A 20,856-nucleotide genomic window follows, 5' to 3' on the forward strand; every position below is an offset into this window, starting at 1 on the left:
GACTTATCAGACGGCAGCCGAGACAATCCCTATCAGACCTTGGAAGCCAACCCTAAACGCTATGATTAGGTCCTGGCCTTTGGTGTCGCTTGTTCGGTGGTCTACATGGTGTTTGTCACCATTGCAGCATAAGCACCTGGTCGCTATCTGGCATTGACTCTTAGGTCTTAGCCACTTTTTTCTCCTCGTCCGGATTTGTTTCAATGTAAACGGCTCCTCCCGATATATTTTAAAAATAAGTATGACGTCGACATGCGATCTTCCGAACAGAATCGGCTTATAATGCTGAGGCGTATGTGAGTTTGCGTGCATTTGAAAATATGCCTAAAGGAACGCGGTAAAAGTCTACAACCCGTAGATTGCTTGAGGCCAAAAGCTCGTTTTTTTTGGCACGTACTGGATATTTAAAATATAGTAATTGGCGTCAAGTTGGCGGTATCTGTTCTTATCACAATATTTACAATAATGCCAGAGACCCTTTGCGCGCTAGAAAATATTACAGCGAGCCAGATCAACAAACGAGACGAATCGTAGTGAAGCCAGGAACTAATGTGACTCGGAGGCAGCTTAAAAAAGCTGGGGGGGGACAAAATGTATATATATATATATATATATATATATATATATATGTATATGAAATCAGTGAGAATTAGCTTTTGAAATAAGGGTACGTAATGGAATTGTTTTGCTATGCACGAAATTCACATCGCATGTGTTACACACATATCGAATGGAAAACGTCCCCTTCGACTAAAAAATGGAATTTTAACTCTCGCACAAATTTGGTAGCATGGAAATTATATATATATATATATATATAATTATATATATATATATATATATATATATATATATATATATATTCAGAAGCTTTGTCAATTGTATCTTTGCTCTACAGACATTGAGGACATCGCGCAGGTAGATTGTCGATCGATATGTTTGATCCCAATTTGAGGATGGAAATTTGATTGCAGATCGAGTGGTCAACAATGTGTATTAACATGGCCAAGCCATGTTTGTCCGAAAATGTTCAACGTTCAGTCTGAATCGGTTAGTGATACAATTTATGTAACGTGTTTTTTAACATGCACACTCGCAAATCTTGGCAATAAAACCTGGACACCAGGCGTCGCAGTCTCCGTAGTCCGCGGAACTTTATAGCTGTAGCTAATATAGCTATATAGTTATAGCTAATAGCTGATTTTAGCCGTGGCCCAGCGATGGACGAAAATGACGACGCTTCTGAAATTATTACCTTTAGAGACTTCAATCGACTAGAACTACAAGTTATATGACGTAGTTTTGAGCATGCGCGCTCCAAAATTTTAGAAACACGAGCCTAGACCCCAGGCGTTGCAGTCTCCGTACGCCACGCAGCGTCGACCTAACAGCTAATGTTCAATTGTGGCCAACGGGCGGGCGAAAATGACGACGCTTGTAGAAGAGTATCCTTAGACGCTTCATGAAATCAGATCTTGTAGTTAAAAGGCAGCCTGAGCGCATATTCCACGCGTGCGATTTTTAGACTGATTAAAAGAAAGGATTGGCCCCTGAAGCACCGCGAAGTGAGGCTGGAATCTGGTGCTTAACTGGAGGAGTGCAGGTAAAATCTCTATTTTTCGTGTTTTCGCGGCTATTTATCCGTCCAGAAGACAGATTAACAAGGCACCCGCCGCCTGGTGGCGCTTGCAGTGGCCGAAACTTCTCGGTTTTACGGAAGTTGGAACCCAGACCATCCTTGTCCTTGCTCTCGAGGTTGCGAGCGGGCATGTTCAAGCCTTTTGATGTATCTTATTTCAATAATATATTTCGAAAAAATGACGTTCTCAGGTAAACATGGCATTCCCTCGTTGGTTTAAAAAAAATTCATTTCGACCCGCGCTATTCAACATTAATGAGAGTCCCAATCTACTCAACAATAATGAGACCCCTTATTTCCTTCCGAGCAAGGGGCCTCTTGAGCAGAACACCAGGGGTACAGTATCATTTCCGGTCAAGGGCTGAAGGGCCATTCCGTCCCATCGCGAAATGCCTTCTGGCTATCATTCTGGTCGCGCGGGGCGGGATCTCCTGGTCGATCCGGAGGCCATTAGAAGGATATATCATATCACATTGTTCCCATCCCTGACATGGGAGGCCCTCTGACCCGCGCAGCTCGCCCCGGATCAGCACAGGAACCCTCATTGGCGCAACAACATCCCTACCCACCGCAGGTAGTCCGATAGTTGTCCGATAGACTTCAGTTCCGTGTTTTTCCGTGTTCTTCAGATATATTGAGTTCTCCCTTACTGTAGATTGCAGATGAAATGGGGTTCCTAATTTGTAATAACATGGCTAACCCATGTTCGTCTTGAAATGCTTAATATCCTGTCAGAGCTAACAACTGATAAGAAAATTACGTAATATGGTGTTGAACGTGCGTACTCGCAAGTCATAGCAATAACAGCCTCGACGCCCGGCGTTGCAGTCTCCGGGCCGTGTGGCGTTGGCTCGCGGCTGTAACATTAAGCGATGGCCAATGATCAAACGAAAAAGATGACGCATCTTAAGGGAGATGGCTGGTGAGCTAGGTAAATCGGTGTGCATGTTCAAGGTGGTGCAAAAGCAAGCCAAATGCAACCTTAATCTGAAAAGTGCGTGTGTGGGGGGGGGGGGGGGGGGGGCAGTTAACATTGCTGGTCCCCCACCTTGAAAAGTGGGGGGACAATGGCCCCCTGCCCCCCCCCCCCCCCTGTTCCTACGCCCACGTACGATAGGGTTTAGCTACGCACGATACGATACGGGTACAGATGTGAATAACATACGAATGATTCCGCAGCCAGGGAACCGCAGGCGGAGAGGTTCCGGATACAGCAGACTGCAGATCGGACAGGAAAAGGCATAGGACGTAGCGCCGTACGTACGCGCTGTACGGACATCGAGCAAACACCAGGTATACGGGTCGAAAACAAGCCGCCGAACGTCCCGCTGCAGCCCGCCTAAACGGCATCAGTCTGGAGAGGCGGCCGGGAGCGGCAGACCGGAAGTGCTGGACGTCCGGTCTGGCACGGGGCGCGGCCCTGACTCGGCGACCGCCGACCGCACAGATACGGCGCGTCCACATCCCGCACGCGGCCGCGTCTCCGGCGCGGCGCCCAGGGTCAGCAGCGCGAAGTGTGCACATGCAAACCCGGCACCTCCACAGGAAACCAACAGGCTATTAGTGAACAGGTCGCAACGCCACGTCACCGTGGAGTAACGCGAGAGAATGGAAAACGTCTCGTGATTATCGTTAGACCACCTGCAAACGCCAACAGCCAGATACACTGTCAATGAGGCCTATCTTGCTCGTTGTCGAGATGGTGCGCAGAACACGCCGCACCAGTTGCGCCACTGAACACGACACGTCAGTCGTTCAGCTGAGGGCTCGAGAAAACTCGACACATGTAAAATGATATGGCATAGTGCTGGTCTGGGGCCCATCGAGCATGCATGGCAGCCTCATTAAACAAGACCGTCTCTTAACAGCCAAACTTTCTATGAAGAGACTTTCGAGCTTGGACCTTACTTAATTGAGCAGCTTAGGCCCCGAGCCTGTGGGGCCTTCTTCAAGACTTCAGGGAGGCACGACCCAGACGGTTTGCCCCAAATATAGAACGTTCGGCTATTACAAGACTGGTTTTTATCACGCTGCTAAAGACATGAAACTGTGCACCTTTGATCCCATGTGTAGCAGTGATAGCGATGGTCACTATCGGTGTTTGTTGAACAAGCGTTTACTCCGGTGGAATGCGTAAAGATGACGGGAAACAGGGGGGAACAGGAGCACAATGCCGCGAAGCTTGCGGCAATGCAGCGGTCTAAGTACGCTGACTGCGGGTCATGACCAGAAGGATAGCAGCCACTGGATCAGGAGGCAACAGGGGTGTATCCTCCTATTCAGCTGGGGGTCCATGTCCCCAACTTTGAGAAGACAAACGTTGAATTTTGGGGAAAAACAATTGATGTACATTTTTGGAGTAGATTTAAGCCACTTTCCCCACTTAGCCCCGCCTCCACATTATTCTGCACGTCGCTGAAAGGCACACATGTCGCCCCCAAGCCGCGAGCTTGCCTGATCTGCATCGACGATCCTGTACCAGAGCGCCTGCCGTTTCTTCGGAAAGCCCACCGACGACATTTTGCGTGCCGCTGACGCTCTGTGACCCCAAACTCAGACCCAGACTCGGCGTGGCGCGCCCACACACCAGATGCTCATCGGTATGCCGCAGCCACGCTCGGAAGCCGCAGTATGCCGCAGCCACGCTCGGAAGCTGCAGTATGCCGCAGCCACGCTCGGACCCGCAGTATGCCGCAGCCAAGCTCGGAAGCCGCAGTATGCTGCAGCCACGCTCATAAGCCGCAAGATGCTGCAGCCACGCTCGGAAGCCGCAGTATGCCGCAGCCACGCTCGGAAGCCGCAGTATGCTGCAGCCACGCTCGGAAGCCGCAGTATGCCGCAGCCACGCTCGGAAGCCGCACACCGGGCCGCCGCGGGCCCGTCACACTGCCACGGCCAGCCGTGCACGAACATTGGAACAGTGGCCGCCAGTCGGACGGCGGAGGGTCACTGCCGGCTCAGCCCGGAAGGTGACCGGCAGCGAGCGGCACGAGCGACGGCCACAGCGCACCGCTCTGCCCTCGGGCGTTTGCATAAGCCAGCCGGAGCCTTGAAGGGCGAGAGGCGCCCGCGACCAACGCCATAGTCATGTTGGTAGAGCGGAGGCGATGCCGAGGCGACAATGAGGCGTCGGCCGTACGACTCAAGGCTTCCCTCACTGGTAAGCGAACTGCTGACAGCAAAGGCCGGCCGAGGACAGACAGCGGCGCAATGCTGGTCGACAGCATACAGAGCCAGCTGAAGCCGCCCTACGGAAGGAGCCGGTCGACCGAAGGAGGGCAAACACCACACTTCAGGGCGATGGATATAGCCGGAGGGAGCCCGGTAGGGCATCCAAATCAATGACACAAGTTTATAAAGTACTCAACAGAAAATGCGGATTCATGCCGACGCATGTAGCACATACTAAACATCACCTGTCCAGTAAAACGGCAAAGATAATATCAAGTTGTCATTCACACTGAGCTCTGCTGCCCTCCTCCCCCGACCACCCAGGATCTACGCGTCTCAACCAGCGCCAGCGCCACCATCCTTAGCAACGAGGCTACAATGGTTCCAATGCGCTCCTTCGATAACGAAACGAGTGCCCGAGGCGCCCCACAACAAACAATCAGCGACTGGCCAAGGTCTGCACTCGGTAACCCATGCTGACGTGGTGGGGGTTGGGGTGGGTTGCGGTGTGGTGGGAGAGAGGGGCACAGCGTATGGAGGAAGCTCGTGGCTGCACAAGAGGAAGCCAAACGGCGTCCATGACCAAGCAAGGCGACGGCCACCCCAGCGTAGCCGCGGTACACGGCCACCTGAGACACCGACGCGCGCGCTGGAGCGGACAGCCTAAGCCAAGCTCAGCCGCCCGGCCTCCCGGACGCCGCCGCGCGCCCGGCTGCTACCTGAGCGGGGCCGGCTTGCCGTCGTAGAGCTGGCGCACGGCGACCTCCTGGCAGCGGTCACACTCGTCCTGCTCGCTGGAGCGCCGCGACCGGCTGGTGAAGCCGGCGGCGCTGCCGGTCTCGCTGATGGTCTCCAAGCTGCTCATGACTGCGTCTCGGGTCGGCTCGTGTCCGGGCCTGGGCTGCGGCTCCGGGTGAGTCGCGTCGGCTGAGCTGGGATACGGCTGGGACACAGCACCTCCGGCCGGGCTCGGCGCGCGTCTGCCGCCGGCGGCCGGGCCCCAGTCCCGGTACGACGCCGGCAGCTGACGTGGCAGCCCTCCGACTGCAGGACGTATCCGCCTCCCCTCCCCACCCAATACCGCCAGAAAACCGGCCTAGAGCGGTATCTTGCGCAGCGTCTGAGCCGACTGGCGTGCGGTGGACGGTCGGACGGCCGGCCGGCCGTGTGTCCGGCGGCCGCCCCAAGCCCGGGGAGGCCGCAGCCGTGTCCGGGGCTCCATCGACAGACGGCCATGCGCTCGGCATCCCCCAAGGACACCGCTGCTCTGAACACGCGGGAAGTCCAGCGGGGAAGGTGGAGTCCCGTGTCCCTCGTCGCCAGGCCACGTGTTTTTCACAGACGAGTTCAGAAGCGGAGATACGGGTAGTTCCGTGACGATACCGTCGGCGTGTTTTTCACAGACGAGTTCAGAAGCGGAGATACGGGTAGTTCCGTGGTGACATCGTCGGCCTCACACGCTGGGAGTTGGCGTGTTGACTCAATGACAACCGGGCTTTAAATACAGAAGCGTCCGAGCGCATTCGCCAAGAACGGTGGCCGACTGGTTCAGGCGCCGCGCTAGGTATAAATAATCTAAAAGGTGAACTAAGCAACTGACATACACATATATAATAAAATCAACTTCTTCCGGACCAAAACACGTTTATAACGCACGGAGCGTTTTCCAAACAAAATTGGCACACCAACCGTTGAAGTATTTACCAGTCAAGGCATTGCGCATTGGAAGGTAACACGTGTTATCGATGTGGCTCCAGGCGTCATTTTTCCTCGTTCAGCGCCTGGATGGCCGCAAATGTCGCGCCACCGATTCGCAAATTAAGTCGGCAACCATTCAAGCACATCATCCCGGTAGCTAATGCCGTAATATTTTCTAGATACCAACAAATACAACAAAGATTGCTGACACATTTGAATTACACTTACACTCTGTATTATTAACGGGCGTCTTTATCGGGACCTTTCGAATGGATCGATTCCTGGGGTCACAGCTCACGTTACGCAACGCTCGTTGTGTGAGCCCCAACTTCTACATCCCCGTCGTGCCATTCCAGGTCAACGACAAAATTTGGTGGCGAAAGTTCAACGTACCGCAATGCTAGGCACGGGCCGCCCTGCCCTCTGACGTCACCTGATCTTTAGCGCGGCCACCGCCACTGGCCGCAGGCGTACCTGTCAAGGGCAAGTAGCGAGCGCCTAAAGTGACTCGAAGCCACCCCGCCACGGGTGGGTGGATCGGAAAGCAGGCGCCCTAACCAACTGAGCTATCGCGAGGGGCTACTGAGCTATTGAGACGTGCAATCAACACTGCATTGTATCGTATTGCAATACACCAGTCATATACCTCAGAAACCACTCACAAACCAAATACAACAGTCATATACCTCAGACACCACTTACAAACCAATCTGTGCCCACCGTTCAGTCAAAATTTACAGCACAGTTCCTTCCTCATGTATGTCACAGACAGTTTGGTTTCAGATTGGGCTTTAGACAGTACCAACGTATGACGAGTGACTTCCACCTTCTTCTCCGCCACCTCATCACTTTTATTACACATCTTTTGAACCCTTCCAACGGACATGGAAAACCGCTTGAGTTCATGGAGCTCCCACAGCAAAGGCGACGACCTCACCCAACACTTCCATAACCAGGAGTGGTTCAGTTGCGCCTTTCAAGATTATCATTCCTGGGCACTTCTCAGCATCGAAGTTTGCGGCAGACACGACAACATGCCCCCTTTCATCCGGCTCTTGGTCCTGGCATTTTCCTGTCCGGCATCCTCTGATCCGTCCCGTCATCAACACCCTCTTCTGTTGATTGTCGGCCAGCATAGCGGTCAGGACGTGTTCGTCGCGGGCCCAGAACCTGCCGTGATGACCAGCCTCCCACGTGGCATCGCCGTACCCCTATAACGAATTTCTGGACTGAAGAATTAAAAACAGCCGTCTTAACACCGACGCTGATGCTTGACCGAACTCTGCGTCTGTACTAATCAGGGCTGTGCTGGTTTTGCATGCATATACCACACACCCTGGCCAGCGCCAGCGCCTCTGTCAAGTACAGACGTAACATTCTGTTCGCCAGTGTTAGCCAATGAGCTTGATGAATGTCCGCGAACTGAAGTCAACAAGCGTTGGGTGCCATCTTATGATCCGGTTTGGACAGCCCCGTACGAGTCGAATGAGAACTAATGGTCCTTGTCCTTCTCCTGACCCCTTTCGGAACGGGAAGCACTTCTCCCAGCACGGGTTCCAGCTGAAGTAAAGACATCGAGGTCGAATCTCTCCCATAGCTTTATGGCCGATCCTTGCCAGAACGCAAGACGTCTCGTCCCAGCGCCGACCTTGGCAACATGCCAGGGCGTCAGTTGGTTGATGTGGATGCGGCATATGGTTTGCCGCGGCGGATTCCTCACACCTGGTTCGATTCGTCCGCTCGCGCCATTCTTGGCAACACCCGAATCGAATCGAAAACGACAACCTATGACTTGTTTCACCATGTTTCACTATGTTTCACTGTTGCGAACAGACAATGTTTATAGCTGAGACACAAGATTCCAGCAGTAGTAGAGGCACGGCGTTGTCTTGAATCACCACAAGCAAGTCTTCGAGGTTGTGCGACACACAATCGCATGGTTTGATACCTGTCGCGGCTTTGTACGACACGATGTTGGCCACTTTACATGAATCGCGGCATCTGTACAGTACCGACCACATTCAGCATAACAGTTGGCAGATTCTCCCGTTTTCTGTGGCGACAATGCAGCTCCATTGATCGTAATATAATTGCTCCATGTCCTCTACCTTGGCTTGATATTTCTCAATTTCATCAACCCAATAGTGATGATAGTACATAGCTAAGTATCACACGTAGTCTTATGTGCATATGCACATGGCCCATACCTACCTATGAGCTTCAGTCTCTAACCGCGCTACGACACAACGCATAATTAGCATGAGCGACAACCACCGCCTTATCTTCCTTGGGGCACTGGTTGAAACCTCAGAGGCTTTGACGCCTGACGGAGCTTAAATGTTTTCAAGAGCGATCCATGCGCTTTGTCTGTAACAATTTTGATCATTTTAACCTCTCTTTTCTGTGTACACAGTTCCACGTACAAGCGTCTTGTCCCCAATAAGTAACTGGGAACAAAAAAGTAATGTTATCTGCACCTACAGCTGGACATCAGAACATAAATCTCACGGCCCATCGACAAGCACAGTTGCCGTCATTAGCAACGTATTGTGACCTTCAGCATTTCGCCTGAACGTTTCCAGGATAGAGTAATCACTTCGTGCGGCGGGTCTCAGACAATCACGCCTCGCAAGGCACCAGTCAGTTACGCGCTTGTGAGCGCATCGCTAAGTTGGTATCTGTGAACATCAGGCACACTATTTTAGCGAAATGGTATTAATGCTCAAGATTGCATGCAATTTTAGAATTAGAGACAAGAAACCCGTGTCGTCTTATCCGCAGCGATCTCTTAGGACACATCAGCTGTCCCATATCAGTAGGACCAGTCGTCACACAACCTAGAGAGACGAGCATGTTAGCCCGGCACCGCCCCGAGCGCCTGGGGGAAGGGGGAGCAGGTGAGAGCACCGCCCCGAGCGCCTGGGGGGAGGGGGAACAGGTGAGAGCATTGCCCCGAGCGCCTGGGGAAGGGGGAGCAGGTGAGAGCACCGCCCCGAGCGCCTGGGGGGAGGGAGAGCAGGTGAGAGCACTGCCCCGAGCGCCTGGGGAAGGGGGAGCAGGTGAGAGAACCCTTGCGCCTCCTGGGATCTAACCGTCAAATCGAAAAAGACGTCCGACGACGGGAAGCCCTGGTGCATATCACCCGGGCAATGCAACGTCAGCATCTGCCACGTAGCCCAAGACGTCACAGGCTGCCCAGAATACCTCAGAAATCACCACAGCTTTTTACTGACTTCGGATCACCCTAGCATTCATGGCACTGACCGCAGGGCTTCGTAACCCGCGCCGCACGAAAAGGCGTGTTTCGCGCTGCAGACTCATGCCCTGCTGTTCACGGCGGCCAAGGGCCCCGGCCACTTCAGGTTCAAACAGGTCACGGTGGAGCCACCTTACTGGATTTTTTTATCTTTCTGCCCACATGGCCACGCTATGGACTGGGTTGGAGATGCATTAGCCACACATACTTAACAAATACGCAGTGCAAGTCATTTGATTTCATTGGGCGCCCATACTTTGACCACAAATAACTCTGCCGCTGATCTGCTGTGACCTGGCATAGTATGAGTAGCTCTGCCTGACACACAGACAAACTAGTCTATAAATGACATCAAAACACGAAAGGTATCTGCGAATCGCTGCCCGCGCAAGTAAATATCATCGCGCATGCTGTCGCCGATAACGCGATAAATCCGAGACGTTTTCCCTCAGATACGTTGAACTGATAACCTAAAATGTGAAACAAATTTGAGGTACCTACCTGGAACAGATCGGAAGGTAATCCAGAAACTGGGGACGATCGACTTTTAACCACCCCACGGTGGTTACCGACCATAAACATAACCCGCCGTGGCAGATTTACGATCATTATTTGCTGGGCAGGCCACTGATCAGACGGATAGAATAAGACGCGTCACCAAGATCGAGCACAACAAATCGCTCTCTCGAGTGTTAATGCATTTGATAGCTCAACATGTTTGCGGCCAAAGAATTTCCGTTAACATTGGCAGTACCTCACCAAAAAGAAGCTTATCCCTATATTCGCAGAGCCAAGTTTCACAAATGGTTGCCGTAGACGGGTAGATGCCCAGTGATATGATGATATGACGATGCCCGAATTCAGAACCCAGTGCATGTCCTTTTGTTAAGTTCTTGTCCGTTCAAGGCCGTCGGCCGGAGCATGGCTGAATGTGGGGAGGGGCCTGAAGTAAGCTAAATAAATGGCATGGTCTGTGCTCATTACTGGCCTTGACAATAAAGATAGCCCACTCGTGGCAAGTCATGCTCCCAAACTACTGCTCGCTACGTGGCCACATTCCTTGACGTGGTGCAAGGTCACACACATCGAAAAGGTCAAGTGAGGCTACGAAGGCGTGCAATGCTTAACACACTTCTAATTGCAGGTCACCGGGTACCAGCAAACACATAAATGTGACCTAAAATACCACCCAAGACACTACAACACCACGTAGATCAGCAATGAGGTAGCACACAGATGCAACAGGTGACCAAGCTTGGCCGCTCCCATCCTCACGTGGTGGGGCTCAGACCGCGCGACGGCCACCGCTAATTGCTTCTCCAGGCTGGCATGGCGGCGTATTTCTGCACGTCACCAGCCGGCGGACCGGTGCAGAGCAAATAGCGGAAAGTCCAGAGAACCGCCGGGCAGTCATGCATGCTCAGGGTCGGTCTCCCCACCCGTCCACTCCTAGCGATCACGACTGTCCACTCAACGTCTCCGAAACGCTGAGCTGACGGTCACGTGTGAGCCCGGCCGGCGGTGTGACCGGGGTCACGTGACACGCGTCAGCGGCGGCCCGAGTCACGTGAGCGGCTGGGTCGCGCGTGACGGCCGCGGGGTCACGGTCGGGGAGGGAGCGAGGTCGCTGCAGCGCGCCCCCGAGCGCGGCTGTCCTGCCGACAGAGGCTGGCGGGCCGCGACCGATCGCTGAATTACACAACGACGGTATCGCCGGGGACGGCGTTCAGCGTCGCAATCTTCAGATGGTGTTCTCTGCCTTATGACACCGACAAATGTGAAAATTAGCCGCATCCTCGCGGAAACCAAACATCGAGTCAAACAGGGTACGCTCGGGACGATTCGACCCCGGATATTGTTTAGACACTCATGTCCTAATGTCAAAATGCAAACCGCGTGACCGTGACAGAGATAATCACCCCAGGGTGATCAACCAATGTGCCTACGGTAAGCGGCAATAGGTAAGCTTATGATGCATCAGAACTATGAGATCCAGTGTACTGACATCAGTGAGTCATACCAAGCATATGGAACAAGTTATCATGGATGACCTATAGGCGGTTTCAAGTAATAATCTAAGAGTACAAAGTAGTGCTGACCCAGTTGCAAGAATTAAACGCTACACATCCGAGAAGCCTGGTATATCCCCGGCCAAAAATAAAGCTCGGGCACCTGTCTAAGATTGCCCGTGGCCCACATCGATGGAAAAATAAAGCCACGTGACGGGGAAAACCATCGCGTACCGACAGCTACACCAGCACTAACCAGCCCCAAACAAACAGGCATGCCAGCACCGAAGGCGGACAATCACATCGTTCTGAGCCGCAAGTGGTGCAGTTTCGTGGCTCAAGTATACTGTGATCGATCGTAGAAGGCGCGTAATACTGAATGACGGTATGCGGGCTCCACCCAGAAAAAATAAACTGCACGCCAAGCGTCCATCAGATAAATATAGCAGCCTACTCATATTCCACTCAATGGAGGAACACGGAACGCAGAAGCCCGCCTGACGGCCCTCGTGCAACAAGCTATACACCCCAAGCCGCTGTGAGCCATGCGCTCTGAACTGGCTAGAAGATCACGGCTGGGTATAAACGAATCTCCTCTTTCCTAACGATCTAAACGAGACATTGGGGATGACAGGAGCTAATAGTCAGGTGCACCTGAAGACCCTCAACTTGCCTTCGGGGGCAACTGGGAGAATCGCAATAATCTAGTCTTTGAGCAACTGTGCTACTCAAAGGATTGCGTCACGTCGAATCCGCAAAGCCGTAACGCCGCATAACAGACAGTTATGAGACAACAGCTAACAGGCTCATTAGCCCAAGATCGACGTCACGCCCTTCCAGTTAACAAACAAGGCTGTTTCCAACCGACGGAAATGGACGTTAATTATAACTGGTTAGGGGCGCGCGTCACACGATCGTCTCCGCCCCGAGGCCAGCCAATCCAGGTCCCACGAGCTGCCGATGTGCCATTAAATCTATCCCGGATGAGGATCTGCGCTATTGCACAACACGCGAAGAGGCCTCAGATGCCAAGGCCTTAACCTGGCGGGTGGTGCCGGGTCACAGCAGTGGCCCCGCGTCGCGACCAAGGTCGCCTTCCTTCCCGGATGTGAACAGGTGAGATGCCTGTTGCGGCGTGACAAGAACGAGATGGAAACGGGGGTAAGTGCTACAATACAGATGATGTTAAAACCCCGGGAATAGAATATCACCTTTGGAAATCCATGGAAAAGAAATGCACCAAAGCGAACAGACTGAAATGGTTGTCTCATGAATTTGACTGGCAGAGATGGTGACTTCTGCCCTACATTAGCAGGTACACTGACAAATGGCTGCTTATGATTTGACTGACTATGGCCCTGTCAATTTGGATGGATATCAAACGGATGTAATGTGCATGCTTCCCCGGGCTGATAATGGGATAACCAAGCAGCGCGTTTTGTCAAGTTCCAATCCAGCTAACGCACCAACGGAAGACGTCATCATCGCTCAATGCATTCATCGTGACACCATCGGACGCTTCCACGCCAGTCAGACCCCAGACATTATGTGCCACGTGACGACGCTGACGCACCTCGAGCGTCGGCCCCACACTTCCGACGTGACCAGCCGCGAGCAGCGCCCGCATGAGGAAAGTGGCGAGCCGGGGGCGGTGCGTCGCAGCGGTACAGCGCAGCAGACCGGTCCGCGAGCCGCGCGCGCGTGCAGACCGGCGCGCGTACAGGACGGCGCGCGCCGGGCCCCGCCCGGCCGGTCGAGCGGCGGGAGCCCAGTCTGAAGCGCGTGAGGTCGATCAGCGCCGGCTCGCCGTCACCATCGACCCGGCCCACTGACCGCGTGCGTCCCGCCGCCAGCCGCCCAGCGTACGGCCAGGCCCTGTGGCCGACCGGCGAGCGGCGGACAGCACACGGCCAACGGAGCCGTCTGGGAGACATCAGGGCTGGGCGTCGCCCCGTGCGGGGCCGCCACTGGCCGGAGCGGACCGGTCGCTCTGCCGTCCGCCCCGGCAACCGGTCACGCGCTGACAGTGCGCCGGTCCACCTGGCGGGGTCACAGACCCAGCGTGGCGCCGACACGACCGAGCTGCCGCTCAACGGGCTTTCGACAGCGGCACGACAGATGACGACCGGCTATCGACGGACGTGGACGTCCGGCCAGCCGGCGTGAGCCGGCGCGGCGGACCATTGCCGTGCCCGCCCGGCCTGTCCGCGACGGAGTCCGGCCAGTCATCCGCTCGCACTCACCAGAGGTTGACATACTGCGTCATCTCCACGTGGTCGCTGATATTGCCCTTGTCGATGTGCCGGTCGAGGAAGCCCTGCAGCGCGGTGCGCGGGTCCAGCGGCGGTTTGGCGGCCACCTTGCTGGCGAGCGGGCTGGAGCGGCGACGTAAGCTGCCATTCACCCGGTCCAGGTCGGTGTCCAAAGAGAGGAAGCTGAGCTGCTCGACCAGCGACATGTCGGCCGGCAGATCTGCGGACGATGCCGCCAGCTGCCGGGCCAGCGGGCGCCAGACTGACTGCCAGCTCACCTGGCCACCGCGCGGCCGCCGTCGTCACGCCCCGCGCCGCCAGCGCCGACGCCGAGAGGGGGCGGCAGCAGGCGCGCCGCGCTGCCCGGGAGCCGCCGCCGCCACCGCGGCCGGGAGCGCCGCAGGCCGCTCCGGCCGGCCGGCCCAGCGAACGGGCGATCTCTGACCCGGGGAATCCTGACCTCTGACCAGTGGCGGCGTCTGCAAGCCGCGGAATGCGGCGGCGAGCGGTCCGGACGTGCCCAGACAGCCGGTCGCCGGAGCCGGCGCGTCGCTAACGGAGCTCCACATCGTCCACCGCTTCGACGCCTGCAGGTCGCGGCAGCGTAACGAACCGCGGGCTACGTCGTCAGGGTCCGGCAGGGATGAGCAGCGACCAGCGCGTAACAAGCCCGCAGTGACACCAGACACCAGTCAACGGGTGCCATGTCGATGCAGTTCGCAATGACCAGAGCGAACCCTGCCGCGGCACCTTGCAGCACCTGCACGCGCGTGCCCTCCGTTCCAGTCCGACAGACCACCCGACACCTCGATTATGGACAGAGCCGCGCGCGCGGCAAACGTCCAACACCGGCGCCTAAGCGCGGGAGGGAGACGGGCCGCACGCTCTGCACCGGACCCAACCGGTCGGTCGGGCAGACCACAGCTTGGGCGCATTGCAGCGGGTTCTCAGCACTCGCGTTCGGAAAACCGGCCGGCCGGTGTGTCCGGCGGGGCCTTGAGCCGAAGGATACAAACTGAGAAAGTGATCAGACAGGGCGTGGCGCGCGGCACAGGGAGCACGCCGACGGGCGGCCACGGCTGGGCCGTCAGACCCGAGCGTGACCTGCCGCTGGGCCGAGCTGCCGGGCATCGGGGTGGCGCTCGGTACGCACCGGAGGTCAGGCATTCCGCGCCCGCCGGGGCGATCGCGCGCCGCGGACGCGCCGGCCTTTCCTAGTATTCCCAATCCGTCTCCCGGGGATGTTCTATTGCGATGTTGTTCTCTGCAGCCGCTTAGGAGTACAGCCCTGAGCTCTCCTGGCGCGGCGAACACGGGCAACAATATTACATTTCATTTCGTTTCCGACTAGCGTTTCAGCTCATTTCGACCCCGCCGTTCGTTGCGACTTGTACTGCTCGGATGGTTTCTTAGCCCAAAACACTGCACCTTCCAAAAAGACTGATGGAATGCAGTGTCGGATCGTCACGTCGCCATAATGGGTGCTCCGAGAGCTCCCTCATCCAAACCACCTAAAACCACTGCGTATCTTACTGCCGCCCACCACTGATGTAGCAGACCGAAAGGCACAACTGCAATCGCTCCGTCGGCACGCACGCATACCTGATCCAATCGACCCGCGGCAGTAGTGACGTCATGTGGCGCAACCGGTGATGGCATGCATAGGTGGCGCAATGCCAGAGTGTTGGCGTTTCCACAGCGACGCAGGGGGTAACTGCTATCGGTAGCTGGTGTCAATGTATGTTGGCTTCGCGGCGCCATCCTTTGGTAGTCGGGTCCAAGCTAAGACTAGCATTACAAAAACATGCCTTTGGTGTAGGGTGGTCAAACTGTTGGAAGCTTTGAGACATTTATGTTCATCCTCTGATTCTGTTCCACTTTATGTAACACATTTCTGGCAAAACGCTTTGACAATCTGATAGAGGCTAAGGCTCTTTCAGATGAAGGCCGTTCGCGCTGAGCCTCAGCATTTTTACTACTTCAGGTTATTTTCCTGCTGTCGGGGTTGCTGTCCGTTATTTACTCTTTCCATCAGAAAACTAGCACGAGCTGCACTGACAGGTTTAGAGACTGGGAGAGCAGAAGAGAGGGGGAGGAAGAGGAGGAGCAGGGCTTTGGCTTGGGCTGTTGGGTATTTGGTGAGGTATTCGGAAACTAGTCCATTCCTCTCCAGTGCTAGGTGGCTGATCCGGTCTTAAGCAGATGCTATCTCTCTCTAGCTTCCTGATAAGTTTATTTATCATTCAGAAAACTACTACCTAACATGGCGAAGATCTTCAACATCTGAGGCGGTGCGGCGTACACAGCATGCTGTTGCTGTGCTATTTCCGCAGCGTATGGCTCGCAACTTCCTTGGGCCGGATGTACTCATTGAAGTCGGGCAGCGGCCGGCCTCACCAGGACCGCGGAAGCGAACAGACCAACTAGAGACAGGGAAGCGGCCGGCCCGTCCAGAGCTAAGGAAGCGAACAGACCAACCAGAGCCAGGACAGCGACAGGCCTACCCGGAGCCAGTGGCCTCACTAGGGCCACTAGCTCATGCTCTGATAATCGTTATGGCACACCACTGCATGACCAGAACCTCATACAGGTGGACTTGAAAACTTATCTCCTTTGAGACCAGAACTAGTTTCTCCACCGATTAAAATCACGCGGCGGAAGCAACACTGGCTGTAGATGCCTCATCACACGGGACAAAGTGCATGCAACTTAGAAAGAAGGCGTCCGATTTAACGCCCATCAGACGCGTCACGAAGCCTTGCATTCCGCTCAGAGGTGGCGTCCCCGGCTCTCGACACCCGATCAAGCTTAGTGGAGTTGGCTCATGTCTTTGCACTTGCATATTTCGGGGGGCCGCTAGTATTTGCCTATGGATGAATATGGATGGATATGGATACTTCAGGGAGTGCATCCGGGAGTATGGATGATGTCTATGGATTTCTGATCGAAAGACCGGACCACGAAAGAAAATCGCTGACCAAACACGCACGCCAGCTATTACCACTCCTCTTTGGCATAACTTTGCTTTCCAATGACATGTACGGGGCAAAATATGACGGGTCACGAAGCGGTCTACTGTGCCGTAGAGCCAGATCCCAGAACAAGACGATGGCCGGCGAGATGGTCAGAGTGCCCTCGGACCTCCAGACTCCGACGGACCCAGAACAGTGGGGCCGTTAGAAGCCCAAGTGGTCCTCAAACCTCCGGGATAGTCAGACGGCGGAAACACAGCCAAAATTTTTGACAATATTTTCCCCAATGCTCGTGTTCGACTTTGCTTTCTTGCCACTGATCAAAAATGGCCTATTGACCAATGGGCAATGACACAGCGGCATGAAGGCGCCAGAAGTCCAACACAATCGCGAGCTCACATCTCAACCGCTACGCTGATACAGGCTTGACGATGCCTTTATCTTGTGAGAGGACGATGCTGGGGCTGTCATTCAGCGCCACTGAGTACAATTCCTGGGTACTTGCACTGGGCCTGGCGCGCTGTTCAGCTCAGCTGGCATGGAAAGGGCGGCAAGGGTCCGCTCCATGCAGACAATGATAAATGAATCGATAATCTGTTAGTATGTGTAGTCCTGGGAAAACAAGATTTTTGGCACTGCATCGAATTTAGAAACTCAAAACACGGCAGAATGACAAGTTTTCCTCATACATAAACTGACAAATGGACGCCGAGTTCCCGCTGTCGAAAAGTCTTCGAACGCTTCATGATATGATTCTCCCGATATGACATAAATATAACCTTGAGACCAGATATCAGCCGTATCAGAAACATGCCTGAAGCCCAAACGGCAGCAGAATTCGGGCTGCTGTTGATACCTGAGACAGTTCAGCACTCCCTCCAAGCCCGTGAGACACACTTCGTGGTTCAAACCGGACTGACGGCCCGAACCAGACTGACGGTTCGAGCCAGACTGACAGCCCGAACCAAACTGACAGCCCGAACCAGACTAACGTTCGAGCCAGCCTGACGGTTCGAGCCAGGCTGACAGCCCGAACCAGACTGACGATTCCAGCCAGACTGACAGCCCGAACCAGACTGACGGCTCGAGCCAGACTGACAGCCCGAACCAGACTGACGGCTCGAGCCAGACTGACAGCCCGAACCAGACTGACGGTTCGAGCCAGACCGACGGCTCGAGCTAGACTGACGGTCCGAGCCAGCCTGACGGTCCGGGCCAGCCTGACGGTCCGGGCCAGACTGACGGCCCAAACCAGACTGACGGTCCGGGCCAGACTGACGGCCCGAACCAGACTGACGGTCCGGGCCAGACTGACGGTCCGGGCCAGCCTGACGGTCTGGGCCAGCCTGACGGTCTGGGCCAGCCTGACGGTCCGGGCCAGACTGACGGCCCGAACCAGACTGACGGTCCGGGCCAGACTGACGGTCCGGGCTAGACTGACGGTCCGGGCCAGACTGACGGTCTGGGCCAGACTGACGGTCTGGGCCAGACTGACGGTCTGAGCCAGACTGACGGCCCGAACCAAACTGACGGTCCGGGCCAGACTGACGGTCCGGGCCAGACTGACGGTCCGGGCCAGACTGACGGTCCGGGCCAGACTGACGGTCTGGGCCAGACTGACGGTCCGGGCCAGACAGACGGTCTGGGCCAGATTGACGGTCCGGGCCAGACTGACGGTCCGGGCCAGACTGACGGTCTGGGCCAGATTGACGGTCCGGGCGAGACTGACGGTCCGGGCCAGACTGACGGCCCGAACCAGACTGACGGTCCGGGCCAGACTGACGGCCCGAACCAGACTGACGGTCCGGGCCAGACTGACGGTCCGGGCGAGACTGACGGTCCGGGCCAGACTGACGGTCCGGGCCAGACTGACGGTCTGGGCCAGACTGACGGTCTGGGCCAGACTGACGGTCTGGGCCAGATTGACGGTCCGGGCCAGCCTGATGGTCCGGGCCAGAATGATGTCTCCGCCCCGGTAACAGTAGGGCTGAGGGGAGGAGGGGCGGTCTGACACCACCTGGGATTCGGAGTTCCGGAGTCGGCCTCGGCTCCGCCGTCCGCTCGACCCGGAGCGTCCCAGGGACCTCCATCCCCCAGGGGTCCTGCAGAGACCGGGGCCGATCTCGGAGTCGAGACCGGCCGTGGGTCCACGGGGTCTCCCCCTCCCTTCCCCAGGGGTCCCGCAGAGACCGGGGCCGATCCCGGAGCCGGTCGTGGGTCCACGGGGCATCTTTCTCACTCCTCCAGAGATCCCGCGGAGATCGGGGCCGACCACGGAGCCGAGACAGGCAGTGGGTCCACGCCGGTGACTTCATAGAGATCATTCGCCCTTCCAGAGTCAATGAAAGGTAGCAGCACGAGAAAAAGGTGCGTTACATGTCTTCCATCGTTTTGTTTTTGGCCATAGAATGAGGGCCTTATGAGGATTGCTAGCTTCCAGCCACAGACGCTCATCCGCACCAACCGGACCTGCGGAATCCCGACCTGATCGTGCTGGGTACCTTGTAACCCACGGCATATATCACCATTCTTGGTGACTTCAAATCGGTCAAAGATCAGACGGCGGGGCACTATCTGTCCTCTTAACATACGTACCTGTAGCAATCACGCCGTCTGTCAGGGGCTAAGGCGATTATGGTAATAGCATCTGAGTCAGATGGGCGATGCACTGGCCTACACTCGAATCATTCGGGAACTTCAGCGACACAAATAGAAGTGTTGTGACCGCCAGTTCCATTGAAGTGCGACCGCTCCCTAACACCCACGGAAAAGCCGCGGAGCTTATTTCTATCCACCTTAGTCCACAACATTATCGATAAGTCGTCGCAGAAAAGTTTTCTTGCTAAGCGCGGCAGATGCACATCGGGCACGTTTTTCCCCTGATCCTTTCTACCGTAGGATACAAATACACACAGGGCGAGCCACAACTTACGGTAACTGACCCTGGGTTTGTCCTGCCTGACAGAGACGGTAACTGACCCTGAATTTGTCCTGCCTGAAAGAGACAGCAACTGACCCTGAGTTTGTCCTGCCTGACAGAGACAGTAACTGACCCTGAGTCTGTTCTGCCTGACAGAGACGGTAACTGACCCTGAGTTTGTCCTGCCTGACAGAGACGGTGACTGACCTTGAGTTTGTCCTGCCTGACAGAGACGGTAACTGACCCTGAGTCTGTTCTGCCTATCAGAGACGTTGTACTGGTGAATAGAACGGTGCGTTCACCAGAATCGCAAAATTCCAGTACTCGAGTATTGATGCGACATCGGGGTGGCTGTGCGGTGACTGCGCAGGGTACAGCCGGGCCAGAACAGCACCAGACCACTTGCACCGCATCGGACACACACCTACGGAACTCTGGTACCAGCGCCGGTGCCAGCTTGTGGGCTCTAATGGCCAGTAACAATGTAAGCACGCTAGTGATTTTGGAGTGCCGCTGCCAGAGCAAACGGAGATTTTTACATACCCAACGCATACGGCTCTAAAGCACCGTGGCCCTGGTGATTTTGTACCACTGTTGACCAGTCTGCGATTTGTAGGGGCTACCAATGACAGAAGCACTACAGATCACGTCACTTGGACAACCGTTGTTAACATGCTAGACCTGCTACACATCCAGCAGTGTCGGCTAGGCCACAGTAACAGCGTGGTGCCCGCCTGATCTTTCGCGCGTCGAGTGACCTGGGCATTGGCCATCGCCAAAAGGGCAGAGCGCGCTCCTCCACGAGCTGTGAGAATCTGCGCTTGTGCATACGCGCTCACGGCGCAGAGCAGCCGCTGTTCTATTTCGCTTTTGAAACTCGTCGCCGACCGTCGCAATGTTGCAGCGAGGGAAACAAGTGGTCATTGAAACGAACAGCGA

The 20,856-nt window shown here is 55.5% G+C and overlaps 1 protein-coding gene across 2 annotated transcripts in view; it reads right to left on the reverse strand.

The window, feature by feature from the left end:
- LOC119109084 (NAD kinase) overlaps window positions 1–14,274 on the reverse strand; it is a 115,587-nt gene extending 101,313 nt beyond the window's left edge. For both annotated transcript variants that reach the window (XM_037232622.1, XM_037232621.1), the window contains exon 1: window positions 14,017–14,274. In XM_037232622.1, coding sequence (XP_037088517.1) covers window positions 14,017–14,231 — 215 coding nt within the window. In that variant the 5' untranslated portion in view covers window positions 14,232–14,274. The remainder of the gene's footprint in view (window positions 1–14,016) is intronic.
- Window positions 14,275–20,856: the final 6,582 nt, after the last annotated feature.

The sequence above is a fragment of the Pollicipes pollicipes genome, unplaced genomic scaffold (assembly GCF_011947565.3).
Source record: "Pollicipes pollicipes isolate AB1234 unplaced genomic scaffold, Ppol_2.1 Scaffold_7231;HRSCAF=8579_pilon_pilon_pilon, whole genome shotgun sequence".
NCBI lineage: Eukaryota > Metazoa > Arthropoda > Thecostraca > Pollicipedomorpha > Pollicipedidae > Pollicipes > Pollicipes pollicipes.